This window comes from Chelonia mydas, chromosome 2, assembly GCF_015237465.2.
Source record: "Chelonia mydas isolate rCheMyd1 chromosome 2, rCheMyd1.pri.v2, whole genome shotgun sequence".
Lineage (NCBI taxonomy): Eukaryota > Metazoa > Chordata > Testudines > Cheloniidae > Chelonia > Chelonia mydas.
In genome coordinates, this window is record NC_057850.1 from 28,491,582 (window position 1) to 28,504,892 (window position 13,311).

Here is a 13,311-nt window from a genome sequence, read left to right on the forward strand (position 1 = left end):
TGAGCGTGGTGATGCTCACAGGCTTAAACATCACAGACGCATTTTTAATAATATGCTACGGATTATCCTGTCCAACGACAGCAGGATGGATGTATCTTGCTGCATTAGCTCCTAGATGTTCCTTCAGGCGACTATGAAAATCCCACTAGTGTATTATTTCTTGAGCTGCTTTCCTGGGCAGAATTGATCTTCTAGGGCGGGGGGGGGGGGTGAAGAACCTCAATAGCAAATACTGTTTGGAGTTCATTCAGGAGATTGTCTGGGCTTTTAAGATGCTCTCCCTGGGTTCCTGGGGGATGCTGTAACAAGCCAGAATTGTGGTGTTTTTTGATTGTGAAGGTGGGGGTAGCGGGGAGGGATGGGGGAAGGAAGAGACACAATCGAGAGTAGCTGAGACTCTGTGCCCCTGTTGGAGAGATGGTTGAGTCCTCGTCAAGGTTGCTGTGGTATCCCAGAAACACCATTCACTCTGAGCTGTGACCGCGCACCATCAACAGCAACAACTCCACTGCGCCTGGCCAAGGAATAGGAATTAGGAGCTCTCCCGAATAATATGACAGGGATCTGCAAAGGGGAAATCCGTGCAAAGGAGTCGAAAATAGCAGACTTTTGGGACAGGGGATGTACTAAATGTGGCCGGCTGGACTTCATGCTGCTGAAGAAAATGGGGATTAAAAGTGGATTTACATTTTGGAACCTCGTCTTTTTATTGCTGGTTTCCTATGTGCAAGGTAGGGTGGTGTTTGGGGGGCATTTTGTAGGGGACCCTTTGCTTTCGGTCTGGGCGTTCTGAGTTCTCGCCCTTTACAAAGGTTTCACCGGGGGTACTTTACAATTTGAACAAATACATGATAATTAAAAGGTTGGGGGGCGGGGGAGAGAAGGAGCTGAATCAGAGCTCTCTTCTGAATTAGGAAATGCAATTGCTTGCCAGCCAAGCAAGCCTTGGTGTTCAATGCAGTGACTGAGCTGAGGCTCAATAAATATTCTTGCAGTATGCTCAAACGGATACGTGAGTTGGTTCATATAGCCTCTAACTAGTGTATATTCAAGCCCAAACCCAGTGGATGACTTTTCTAGGGTGTGTGTGTGGGGGGGATTACCTAGGATTCCCCCCCTCCCCTCCGGTCAAACAAACGGATCTTTGCGGGAATATTTGTATGAATGCACTGATTAGTTTAACCATTCCGTAAGGAAAGTTAGAGAGGTGCACGGTGTGTGTGTGTGTGGGGGGGGGGGGGGGTGCGAGTGTATGTAATGTATCCCAAAGACATAAAGGCTTTTTCACACACGTGTGTATGCATGCCGGGTTCTTTGGTTGCAGAACAGCTGTGTTAAAAAAAAATCATCTTTGAAGGCATGATATGCCGTTGAGTTCAAAGATCGAGCCCCGTATCTCTCTCTCTCTCTCTCTTTCTCTCTCTCTCTCTTTTTTTTTTTTTTTTTTAATGTATGGAGGACAGGAAGAAAGTCTTTAGTTGAAATATAAGGATCTGCGTTAAGTGATTGGGTGCAAACAGGTACAGGGAAATGGCATCACAAAAAGAAATGTGTCGTTTGAACAATGTGCCCCTCGAATATTAGGCAGACCTCACTACATGGGGAAGTGCTGACCCACACCAAGTGTGTCTCCAGCAAAGGGATCTGCGCTGGGACTCTTCGCATCCTGCTGGCCATTCTCCGATACCCAAAATAATCTCTGATTGTGGATAATTCTTTAATTTCTGATTAATCCCCTGCTTACCCCCTGCGCCACACACACGCACCCAGAATGTCTAGTAGACAGTATCGATCCTCTCCGAGTTTGAAGACTCGGTTGTTGCCTATCGAGGTTGCGTCCATACCAACTGTATGGAGGTTTTTCTTGTTAAAACGGGTGCCTTCCCTGAACTGCTGTCTGCCTCGGGCTTTTATGAAACAGTTGATTGTAGAGCGTTGCAGCTGGTTGTTCCCACACAGAAAGCAGCTCCGTTTGCATCCCATTGGAAATGATAATTCATGTTTCCTAGGGGTGTTGTTGTAGGGGTTTACCTCATCGCACGTTATCTCGACACTAGAGCTGATGCGCGGAAGCATGCCCGGAATTTTAATATACCTTCTAATTACAGGAAGCTTTCCCGTGTTTACGTACCTTGAAGCAAGCTGGTCCCAGATTGTTTGCCCATTTCTGAAACAGGTCTGCGCTTTGGCTCAGAGATCAGGACCAAACCATGTCATGTGGGTCATTTTTTTTTAAAACGAGCTCATTAATACATTCTCTGTGTGACGTGTTTCCATCCGAATGTCATCAGTTTGTTCTCTGCAAAACCGTATCACCCTGAAATACATAATGTCCCTGATCGAAGGCTGTGCTGGTTAATGGATGACTCTGGCAGCTGCTATTGTGAAACAGTTGCTTTGTGAATAGGAGTCGCGTGGAGGCAGCATCCTACAAAATTAAAGACACATATGATTTTTTCCTGGCTGTGGGGTGCTGACCGTGGCTTGAGTGTAAGTTTTCATAGCAGCTGTTGAATAACAGCTACAGTTGCCCTTGCGGGGAGGCAGGAAGAAGCACGAGAGATATTTAGTGCGAAAATTGGGAAGACATGCAGAAAACCCTCCATTGACAGGGTGAAGCCAGGACGGCACAATATTAGCGCCTCTGTGTTTCCTGGCCGCACGTACATTCAGAAAGATGCTCTCAGGGGTACAATTGTCAAAATACAGTGCCAGATATCTCAGGGGCTGAACGCCATAGACTTCAGGTGGAGTTATAGATCCTCAGCGCACATGAGCATCAGACAGGTTTAGACTGGATGCCTAGCTATGGATTCCCTTGAGAGTGCCAGGTTGGAAAGTATTGGCCTGTGCTGAGAGCAGCATTGCACGTCTTGTGAGCGCTGTACGTTTTCGTGAATGAATGCATTTTACCTGGATTTACATTTTGTGCCAGGAAGGTTCCCCTGCTCCCGGAAACCTTGGCAGGTGCACAGACTGAATATCTGCCCTTTGCAAGCACTCCAGCTGTTGGAAGAAAGGGGACACCCAAACACGCAGCATCTGCCCACCCCACTGATGCCAAGGCCCCCTATCATGGTCCCTGCTTGCCAGGCCCTTGTCCGCTCTTCCACTGCCTCCTTATCACTCACTGACACTGCCAGGGTTGCCTAGGCTCCACCAGCCAGTACCTTTCATTGCGACTTCATCCCAAGCCTGGCTGTTTCATCACGGTGTCGCAGGATGGTGTGTTCCCGGAGTCTCTGCTCCTGCCTCTAGAGGTCCCATGCCACTACTGTCTGCCCTACTACTGCCCCCTAAAGTCTTGGTCCAAGGCTAATTCCATTACCTCTACATCTGCTTTCCAAGTCCCATCTTACTCGCGGAAGCTTATACCAATGTCTGTGTCTATTGTGGGTGTGGGGGTCCCCCATATTTTTGTATGTGCATTACGTGCACGCGTTCACAGTTTCTGGAAATTTCAGATCTCGGCACCGATTTCCGTCCCCCGCATCTGTATTTCTACACCAATAGCAGTGAAGGGTTAAGTTCCCCAAATCCCTGTGCCTGCACGGTAAAAAAACAAACAAACAAAAAACCCACCCACACACAAAAAACCCTAGTAATACGTATGTCAGAACTCCTACAACGGGGCTACAATGATTGGGAATTCAGAGCTTGCACGGCTCACACAATCCCCTTTCAGGAGAAGGGCCATGCAGTTGGTCAATTGCCAAGTCAGTTCTCCCAGGATTGCAGGGGAGTAGGAAAGCGAAGAAACGGCATCTTTCAAGGAGGATGACTTCACAGATGATCGCCATTGCCAAGCAGGGTCATCCCTGCCCCAGCTGCCCGGCTGGGAGACACATTTGTGTTGGAGCGGCAGGGCGGTTTCTTCCCTGGAAATGTGTACACACCGAATCCACTCCCCCATCCCCTCAACCTTCCCACGCACCCTTAGGAACAGGAATAAACGAGAACGTCATTTAGGCAGGAAAAATACCAACTAATCTTTGGAGACGCAGAGAGTCAATCCTCCCCGCCCAACTCCATCAGCCCTGGCAGCCCTTCCGTGCCCACAAATGGTGCACGGCGCTGCAGCGGGTTTCTCTGCGTGCTGGAGGTAAAGCCCTAAAGCCCCCGGCTCTCCAAAACCGGCTCCTGGGACTGGGAGAGATACCCGTTGTCTGCTCGTGAAAATAACAGCCGGCAAGGGAACAAGGACATGCCTCTTCCACCTCCTCTGAGCTGCCGCCCAAAGTCCGAGAGCCGCAAGCGTCCTTGGGGTTGGGAACAGGAAGCGTTCCCCGCGCTGGGGTTTCTCCAGGCTGGGGCTGTGGTTGTCTGAGCCAGGGTAACTTTGAAAAGAAAAGGAAAAGAGTGAGATTTGCGCTGGCTCCTTGCGGTGACCCTTCCCGCGGCGAGGGAGAGGCCGCGGGAGATGGAAGGGGTCTCTCTGCCCCCTCTCTGGGTGGCACGGGGGGCTAGTTAGCCGGGAGAAGATGCGCCCTATATTTATTCGCCCGCCTCCCACACGCGGCTCATTTGTTACCCATTCACTCTTTGTTGCCTTTTCCCGAATCGATTGGCTGGAGGGGAGCGGGGAGAAGCTGCTCTTCGTGCGAGGGGCATGAACTGATCCGGGGAGGCTTTTTGGACAATGAGCTTTTGGGGCGCCGAAGCGGATGATCCTCGCCAGATGATAGCTGCTGCGGCTGCAGTTCTGGGGGGGAGAGGAAGGGGGTGGGTATTGACTAGAGACCTGACCACGTCCCGGGGCCTTTCAGCGGAGCGGCCGCCGCACAGACACCCCCCTTCGCCCTGTCCTCCTGCGCAAAGACGCACCACCCAGCACCGCGCCCCTTCCTGGAAGCTGGGGAAGTTTGCGCTGACGGCTGTAAAGTTAACAAGCCCCCTGTGGGGGCCCTATGCTGAGTGGGGGCCTCTCAAGGCGCTGGCAGGGGGGAAAGCCCCGCCCAGGAGAACTAGCTGGCCCCTTCCCTGCCCTGGGGGAGTTTGGGCTCCCACGGGGGCTTGTCACCTCACTGCCTCCCAGAATGGGCAGGAGCAACAGGCGAGCGCCGCCGCGGACTTGCCCTGAGCCCACACAGCCCTGCAGGCAGCGAGCTGCGCGCAGTCACTTAGCCAGCCCGGGGCCAGCCAGCCCGGGCGGCGCCTAGTCAGTTACACCTGCATCATTAGCCACCCTTTGGCTCTTCAGGCTCTAACGCGATGGATCCGCGGCAGGTTTTGCCTGTGATGTTTAGGATCGAAAAATAACCACCCATGCTAGTGCCCTTCCTGGACCCAGAGGTGCTAGAACTGGGGGTGTGGGGGAATGCTGTAGCACCCCCAGCTTGAAGAGGTTTCCATCATATGCAGGGTTTTTACAGTTTGGTTCAATGGCTCGCAGCACCCGCACTGTACAAATTGCTCCAGCACCCCTGCCTGCACCTGGCAAAAGTGTGCCCTATAAGTGCTGCCTTGCATCTTCAACCGCATGAACATGACTTTAAAGGACAAGCCCAGGACTTTAAAGGACAAGCCTGATTTAAGTTAGGGAAGAATTGGGAGGGGATGTTTAACGGCACCCCCTCCTTTCCAGAAGTCCCCATACATAAAATAGCAGAAACTGCAGGCCTTGTCTAAATGTTGTTTCACTAATTTTTATCAGACATTAGATAAGCACAGTTCATGCCTGTGCAAGTGCATGGTGTCACATAAAGTAGGGCTACCGATTAATCACAGTTAATTCGCGTGATTAACTCAAAAAAATTAATTGTGATTTAAAAAATTAATCACGATTAATCGCAGTTTTAATCACACTGTTAAACAATAGAATACCAGTTGAAATTTATTAAATATTTTGGATGTTTTTCTACATTTTTCAACATATTGATTTCAATTACAATACAGAATACAAAGTGTACAGTGCTCACTTTATATTATTATTTTGATTACAAATATTTGCACTGTAAAAATGATAAACAAAAGAAATAGTATTTTTCAATTCACCTCATACAAGTACTGTAGTGCAATATCTTTATCGTGAAAGTGAAATTTACAAATGTAGAATTTTTTTGTTACATAACTGAACTCAAAAACAAAACAACGTAAAACTTTAGAGCCTACAAGTCCACTCAGTCCTACTTCTTTTTCAGCCAATCACTCAAACACGTTTGGTTACATTTACAGGAAATAATGCTGCCCACTTCTTATTTACAATGTCACCAGAAAGTGAGAACAGGCATTCACATGGCACTTTGTAGCCAGCATTGCAAGGAATTTATGCTAAACATTCATATACCCCTTCATGCTTCTGCCACCATTCCAGAGGACATGCGTCTATGCTAATGATGCTCGTTAAAAAATAATATGTTAATTACTTAGTGATTGAACTTCTTGGGAGAACTGTATGTCTCCTGCTCTGTTTTACCCGCATTCTGCAATATATTGCATGTTATAGCAGTCTCAGATGATGACCCAGCACATGCTGTTGTTTTAAGAACACTTTCACTGCAGATTTGACAAAAGGCAAAGAAGGTACTAATGTGAGATTTCTAAAGATAGCTACAGCACTTGACCCAAGGTTTAAGAGTCTGTAGTGCCTTCCAAAATCTGAGAGGGATGAGGTGTGGAGCATGCTTTTAAAAGTCTTAAAAGAGCAACTCTCTGATGCGAAAACTACAGAACCCAGACCACCAAAAAAGAAAATCAACCTTTTGCGGGTGGCATCTGACTCAGATGATGAAAATGAACATGTGCGATCCACACAGCTTTGGACCATTATCAAGCACAGCCCATCATCAGCATGGACGTATGTCCTCTGGAATGGTGGCTGAAGCATGAAGACATGTGAATCTTTAGCGCATCTGGCATGTAAATATATCTTGCAGTGCCATGCAAATGCCCGTTCTCACTTTCAGATGACATTGTAAACAAGAAGAGGGCAGCATTATCTCCTGCAACTGTAAACAAACTTGTTTTTCTGAGTCATTGATTGAACAAGAAATAGGACTGAGTGGACTTGTAGGCTCTAAAGTTTTATATTGTTTTATTTTTGAATGCGGGGGGCGGGGGTTGTACATCATTCTACGTTTGTATGTTCAACTTTCATGGTAAAGGGATTCCATAACAGTATTAGGTGAATTTAAAAATGCTATTTATTTTGTTTTTTTTACAAATATTTGTAATAAAAATAAATATGAAGTGAGCACTGTACACTTTGTATTCTGTGTTGTAATTGAAATCAATATATTTGAAAATGTAGAAAACATCCAAAAATATTTAAATAAATGGTATCATATCATTGTGCAACAGTGCAATTAATCATGTGATTAATCATAATTATTTAATCACACAATTAATCGTGATTACTTTTTTTAATCTCATGATTAATCGCGATTGATTTTTTTAATTGCTTGACAGCCCTAGTATAAAGGTTTATCAGGGGATGATGAGGTTACTCATAAATGGCAAAGGTACTCATGAGTTATGTAGATCATTATAAGAAAGTGCAGATAAAATCTTCAGACAGCATCATTGTGTGTGTGTGTGTGTGTGTGTGACATTTGCCCCAAAGAGTTAACAGACATAGAATCATAAAATATTAGGGTTGGAAGAGACCTTAGGAGGTCATCTAGTCCACCCCCTGCTCAAAGCAGGACCAACACCAACTAAATCATCCCAGCCAGGGCTTTGTCAAGCCAGGCCTTAAAAACCTCAAAGGATGGAGATTCCACCACCTCCCTAGGTAACCCATTCCAGTACTTCACCACCCTCCTAGTGAAATGGTTTTTCCTAATATCCAACTTAGACCTCCCCGACTGCAACTTGAGACCATTTCTCTTTGTTCCATCATCTGCCACCACTAAGAATAGCCTAGCTCCATCCTTTTTGGAACCCCCCTTCAGGCTGCTATCAAATCCCCCCTCACTCTTTTCTTCTGCAGACTAAATAAGCCCAGTTCCCTCAGCCTCTCCTCATAAGCCATGTGCCCCAGCCCCCTAATCATTTTCATTGCCCTTTGCTGGACTCTCTCTAATTTGTCTACATCCTTTCTGTAGTGGGGGGCCTAAAACTGGATGCAATACTCCAGTTGTGGCCTCACCAGTGCTGAATAGAGGGGAAGAATCACTTACCTTGATCTGCTGGCAACACTATTACTAATGCAGCCCAATATGCCATTAGCCTTCTTGGCAACAAGGGCACATTGTTGGCTCATATACAGCTTTTCATCCGCTGTAATCCCCAGAGCCTTTTCTGCAGAACTGCCGCTTAGCCAGTCAGTCCCCAGCCTGTAGCAGTGCATGGGATTCTTCCGTCCTAAGTACAGGACTCTGCACCTGTTCTTATTGAACCTCAACAGATTTCTTTTGGCCCAATCTTCCAATTTGTCTAGGTCACGCTGAACCCTATCCTACCCTCCACCGTATCTACCTCTCCCCGCAGCATAGTGTCATCTGCGCACTTGCTGAGGGTGCAATCCATCCCATCATCCAGATCATTAATGAAGATGTTGAACAAAACTGGCCCCAGGAGAGACCCCTGGGGCATTCTGCTTGATATTGGCTGCCAACTAGACATCGAGCCATTGACCACTATCTGTTGAGCCCGATGATCTAGTGAGCTTTCTATCCACCTTCTAGTCCATTCATCCAATCCATACTTTTTTAAGTTGCTGGCAAGAATACTGTGGGAGACCGTATCAAAAGCTTTGCTAAAGTCCAGATATATCCCATCCACCGCTTTCCCCATATCCACAGAGCCAGTTATAGATGGGCACTATATTTGCCTTTTTCCAATTGTCTGGGACCTCCCTTGATCGCCACGAGTTTTCAAAGATAATGGCCAATGGCTCTGCAATTACATCAGCCAAGTCCCTCAGCACTCTCAGATGCATTAGTTCCGGACCCATGGACTTGTGCAAGTCCAACTTTTCTAAATAGTCCTTAACCTGTTCTTTCACCACTGAGGGCTGCTCACCTCCTCCCTGTACTGTGCTGCCCAGTGCAGCAGTTTGGGAACTGACCTTGTCTGTGAAGACTGAAGCAAAAAAAAAAGCACTGAGTACTTCAGCTTTTTCCACATCATCTGTCACTAGGTTGCCTCCCCCATTCAGTAATGGCCCCAACACTTTCCCTGACCTTCATGTTGCTAACATATCTGTAGAAACCCTTCTTGTTACCCTTCACATCCCTTGCTAGTTGCAACTTCAATTGTGCTTTGGCCTTCCTGATTACACCTCTGCATGCTCCAAATATAAGACACCATGTGGATACAAAGAGATGGGCTTGGGAGCTTCCCATGGATCCTACAGGATCATCATGCAGTCTTATTTATATTATATCATAGAAATAAGCTGCACGTTTTTAACAGTGAGTGTAATTAACCTTAGAAACAATTTACTGAGGGATGTGGTAGATTCTTCATCATTTGAAGTCTTTAACTCAACACTGAAGATCTTTGCTATAGATCAAACAGAAGCTTTGGGCTTGATGTTGAAACTACTGGGTGAGGTTCTGTGGCTTGTGTTATGCAGGAGGTAAGACTTAGAGTGACCAGATGTCCTGATTTTATAGGGACAGTCCCGATTATTCGGGGCTTTTTCTTACATAGATGCCTATTACCTTCCACCCCATGTCCCGATTTTTCACACTTGCTATCTGATCACCCTAGTAAGACTTGATGTTCATAAGGGTCCCTTCTGGTCTTAAAATCTATTTTATATATATATTATCATCACATCCAATTATTCTGATAGCCAGAAGCACATTTTAGCACCCGAAGAAGGAAGAAACCCAAACTCACTGTAGATGTTTGATGTATCTGCTTGACTATTTCCTATTTGGATCTATCTGTATTTGACATTATTTTGCAATTCAATAGACTACATCTTTAGATTACAGAGATGTAGCTAGAAATCTGAAATGTTCATGTCCACTAACCCATCCATTACCCCCATGCTTGTCATCTATTCATAATATTCACAATCTCCCAATGAAAATATACAAATACACATAAACTGTTTCACTAACAAAATTACAGTGCAAGTAGTGATATGTAACAGAGTGCTAATAAAAGGCCTGATGAACAGAAAAATATGCCAATTATTAAAGGAAATGTTACTTGTGGCACATCCAGAATTAAATGACATGGTTATCTACACCTATTGATTTAGGAACAGTTTTGTTAATCTAGTTTCCATAAAATGATCTTCAGTGGTAAGAAAACTTCTACTAAGGAGAGATATGCTGATGCTATTTTCTGCCTTGAACTATTGTGTGTTGCTGCTATAATCTCTTAAACAGGTTGACACATCCTATCTCAGAGGTGGCTGCGTTTCAGTGGTGGGTAAAATGATCCTTATATATTCCTTATCTTCCTCATTGTAGCGTTGTGAGGCTGAATTAATGGATGTTTTTAAACATACCTAGAAATCCTCAAAGGGCAAGAACTACAGAAGTGCAAAGTATTATTATTGTCCCTCTTCTTCCCTTCATCACATTGAAATAGTAGATCTTGAATGCAAGAGGTTTTTTTGACCTGCTTAGCTGGTTATTCAGGACACTGAGTACTCAGATACTTCACATCCTGCCGTAATTTGCTCTCTTGATTACTCTGTAATTTTTATTTATAATTTTCTATTTTGTATAATTAAAACAATTTTTTTTAACATTTTGCTCAAAAGTTACATTGCGCTTTTTTGATCCAAAGGGCCATGGCATTTATGAAGTAGGGTTTAAAGTAAGCTTATAAATAGCCTGACACTGGTCACATTGGAGGCAATGTCAGAGCTCCTCCTGGCTTCAATAGTAGTAGGAATAGGGTCTTGGAGAGCTTAAATTGACACTGCTTCTTGGATTGCAGTTTTCGGAATAGATATTTCTTTTGTCTCTGAAAAATAAATCACAAGAGAGACAATACATTTCACAAGACATTACAAATATTCAATAGAAGTGCCCTTTGGAAATCTCACATTGCATTACAGACTGCAGCATTGCTAAAGTAAATTGTCTATGGCTCTGGTTGAAGAAAATAAATTATATATTCTGAATACAATTAGAAAATGTTCTGTGTCTTTATGTCATACCGCTGAGCATGTCAACCCCTTTAAACGTAGGCCTACTAAATTCAGTGTAATGACAATGGAATAACAAGATGTTTATTTTATGTCTGTAAGATCACAGAGTGCCTGTGCTTTTTTGGCAGGACATACGCTGAACTACTGCCAGGTTACAACTGGGTTTTAATATTTTTTATTAAAATTTTGGTTATGTAATAAAATGTTCTATAACTAGTAATGGGTGGCTGACAATGGTAAAGAAATCGAGATTTCAGTTTAGAATATTCCCAGCTTCAATTACATGAATGGATTTCATTTTTACTTTGTATCCAATCATAAAACTTGTTCTAAGTATTAGGTAAAGTTTGAAAAGTAGAAGTAATTAACAAAAACAAAGAACAGAATTAAAAACAAAGGAACAGAAACAATTTTCACATCTGTTTTACTCTTTTCATCTTTTGCTAATATTTTCTTTACATTTGTCACAACAAAAAAACAGCCTCTGATCCTACAAAACATGCCACCTTCTGTGGTTTCAAGAGAAGAAATAAATTGAAAAACAAATGTCCAAATTCTGACCTCTGGGAGATCTGTGTAGTTAACTGAAAGAAGGAGAAACAAAAGAAAAAGAGTAAAGGTCACAGATCTCTGTATGTATCCACGGCACACAACTCCGTACTAAATCCAGCCCATTCACTTTTGTGAATTTTCATGTGTGCATATTTCTTGGGGGGGGGGGGGGGGGGGGCGGGGGGGAGAGGAGCCGATAGCTGCACTTCTGTCAAACATGCTTAACCTATTCTTATACGTAACTATGTAGTCATTCTTAAACATGTCTGTGCTCACCAGGTGTCTTCTTTTAAAAGTCCATTCCACAAGAGAGTTCCTAATCATGTATTTGCTAAACATTACTCTCCTTAATCAGCCATAGGAATGGTCCTATAGATTTCAGCAGGGCAGCTTGCATGACATGAGATTTTCATGAATATTATAGGAGGTCTAAATATAACGATAATATGTAATTGAAATGGCAAGGTCCAAACAGTTTCTCTAACATCTTTATGACAATGAAATGCAACTTTATATATACATATTTGTGTGTGTATGATTACATTGTGATGATATACATGTAATACACTGATACAACACATGATCTGCACCTTAGATCATCTCACCTGCACTCTAACCAATACTCCGTCCCTCCCAGGGCTACTTCTAACATTTCAAAGTTCTTAGCAGCTTTCAAATGGAAATAAAGCAAGAAAGAAAGCAAGTGAACTGGCAAGAAATCCTTGCACAATAATCAGCTAAAATGTCTCCATTTTTCTTCAGAATTATATTAATCTAAGATACATAACAGATCCTGGACTTAAGAAAGAAATGTGCAATATCTTATGTTCTGTGGACTAGAAAAAAGTTTTTGTGCCACTGCAGAGGTGAACTGATTGCAGAGAATGCTTGTCATGCTGATTTTTTAATACAAGAATGGAAAATTAAAGCCCGCTTCTCTACTAGCTATCCAGCCATACTCTTGTCCAATATCCCCATGACACCTTTAGCCAAAGCTTTTACTTTAAACATCTGCTCCTGACATCTATTACTTTCTCCCATTCCGCAAATGGGATGATCGTCCACAGTATCTTCATTCTCCTCACATGACCCTCACTATTCTTAGCTTCAGAGACTTTGCCCCTTCCTTTTACTTGAGTCATTGCAGTGCTTTCCTGGGAAAATGAAGCACTACTTACATTTGGGAAGACATGTCTTTCGAAGGCCTTTGTGGGTCCTGAAACGATGCCATTGAATTAGCCTCCATGTACCACATTTAGGAGAAGAGGAAATTTTTTTCCCCAAACTCAGACCTCAGCCTCCGCATAGTGAAAGTAGGGTCCCCACACTGCAGAAGGATGTAAATATTGTTGTACTTCAGAGATGCATTTTCAGCTCCTACAGGGGCCATGATGTGGCTTAATCTTCAGTCCATTGCACAGGGGAGGAAGGCAACACCAGAATCTGCACCAGCATCATGCCTACCAGAATTCCTACATATAAACAAAGGTGATACACACAGTGAAATCTTTGTCCTCAGCAGGAGGGAGAAAAAGGGAAAGTTCTGAGGCTCAAGTAAAAGATGAAGCATGACAGAATCAATGTCGTGTCAATTTCGTAACATCATTACAACATTACTTTCTCACTAAAGTGTTTGCCCAACATGGGGTTGCTTTGGGATTTATGTAAAATGCTTCTGTCTGTATAGTAAGCGAACA

The 13,311-nt window shown here is 44.1% G+C and overlaps 1 protein-coding gene across 2 annotated transcripts in view; it reads left to right on the top strand.

The window, feature by feature from the left end:
• The first annotated feature begins 425 nt into the window (after positions 1-425).
• The window catches only part of CSMD3 (CUB and Sushi multiple domains 3), a 1,174,472-nt gene continuing 1,161,586 nt past the window's right edge, over positions 426-13,311 (top strand). For both annotated transcript variants that reach the window (XM_037892097.2, XM_043539165.1), the window contains exon 1: positions 426-731. In XM_037892097.2, the coding sequence (XP_037748025.1) occupies positions 554-731 (178 nt within the window). In that variant the 5' untranslated portion in view covers positions 426-553. The remainder of the gene's footprint in view (positions 732-13,311) is intronic.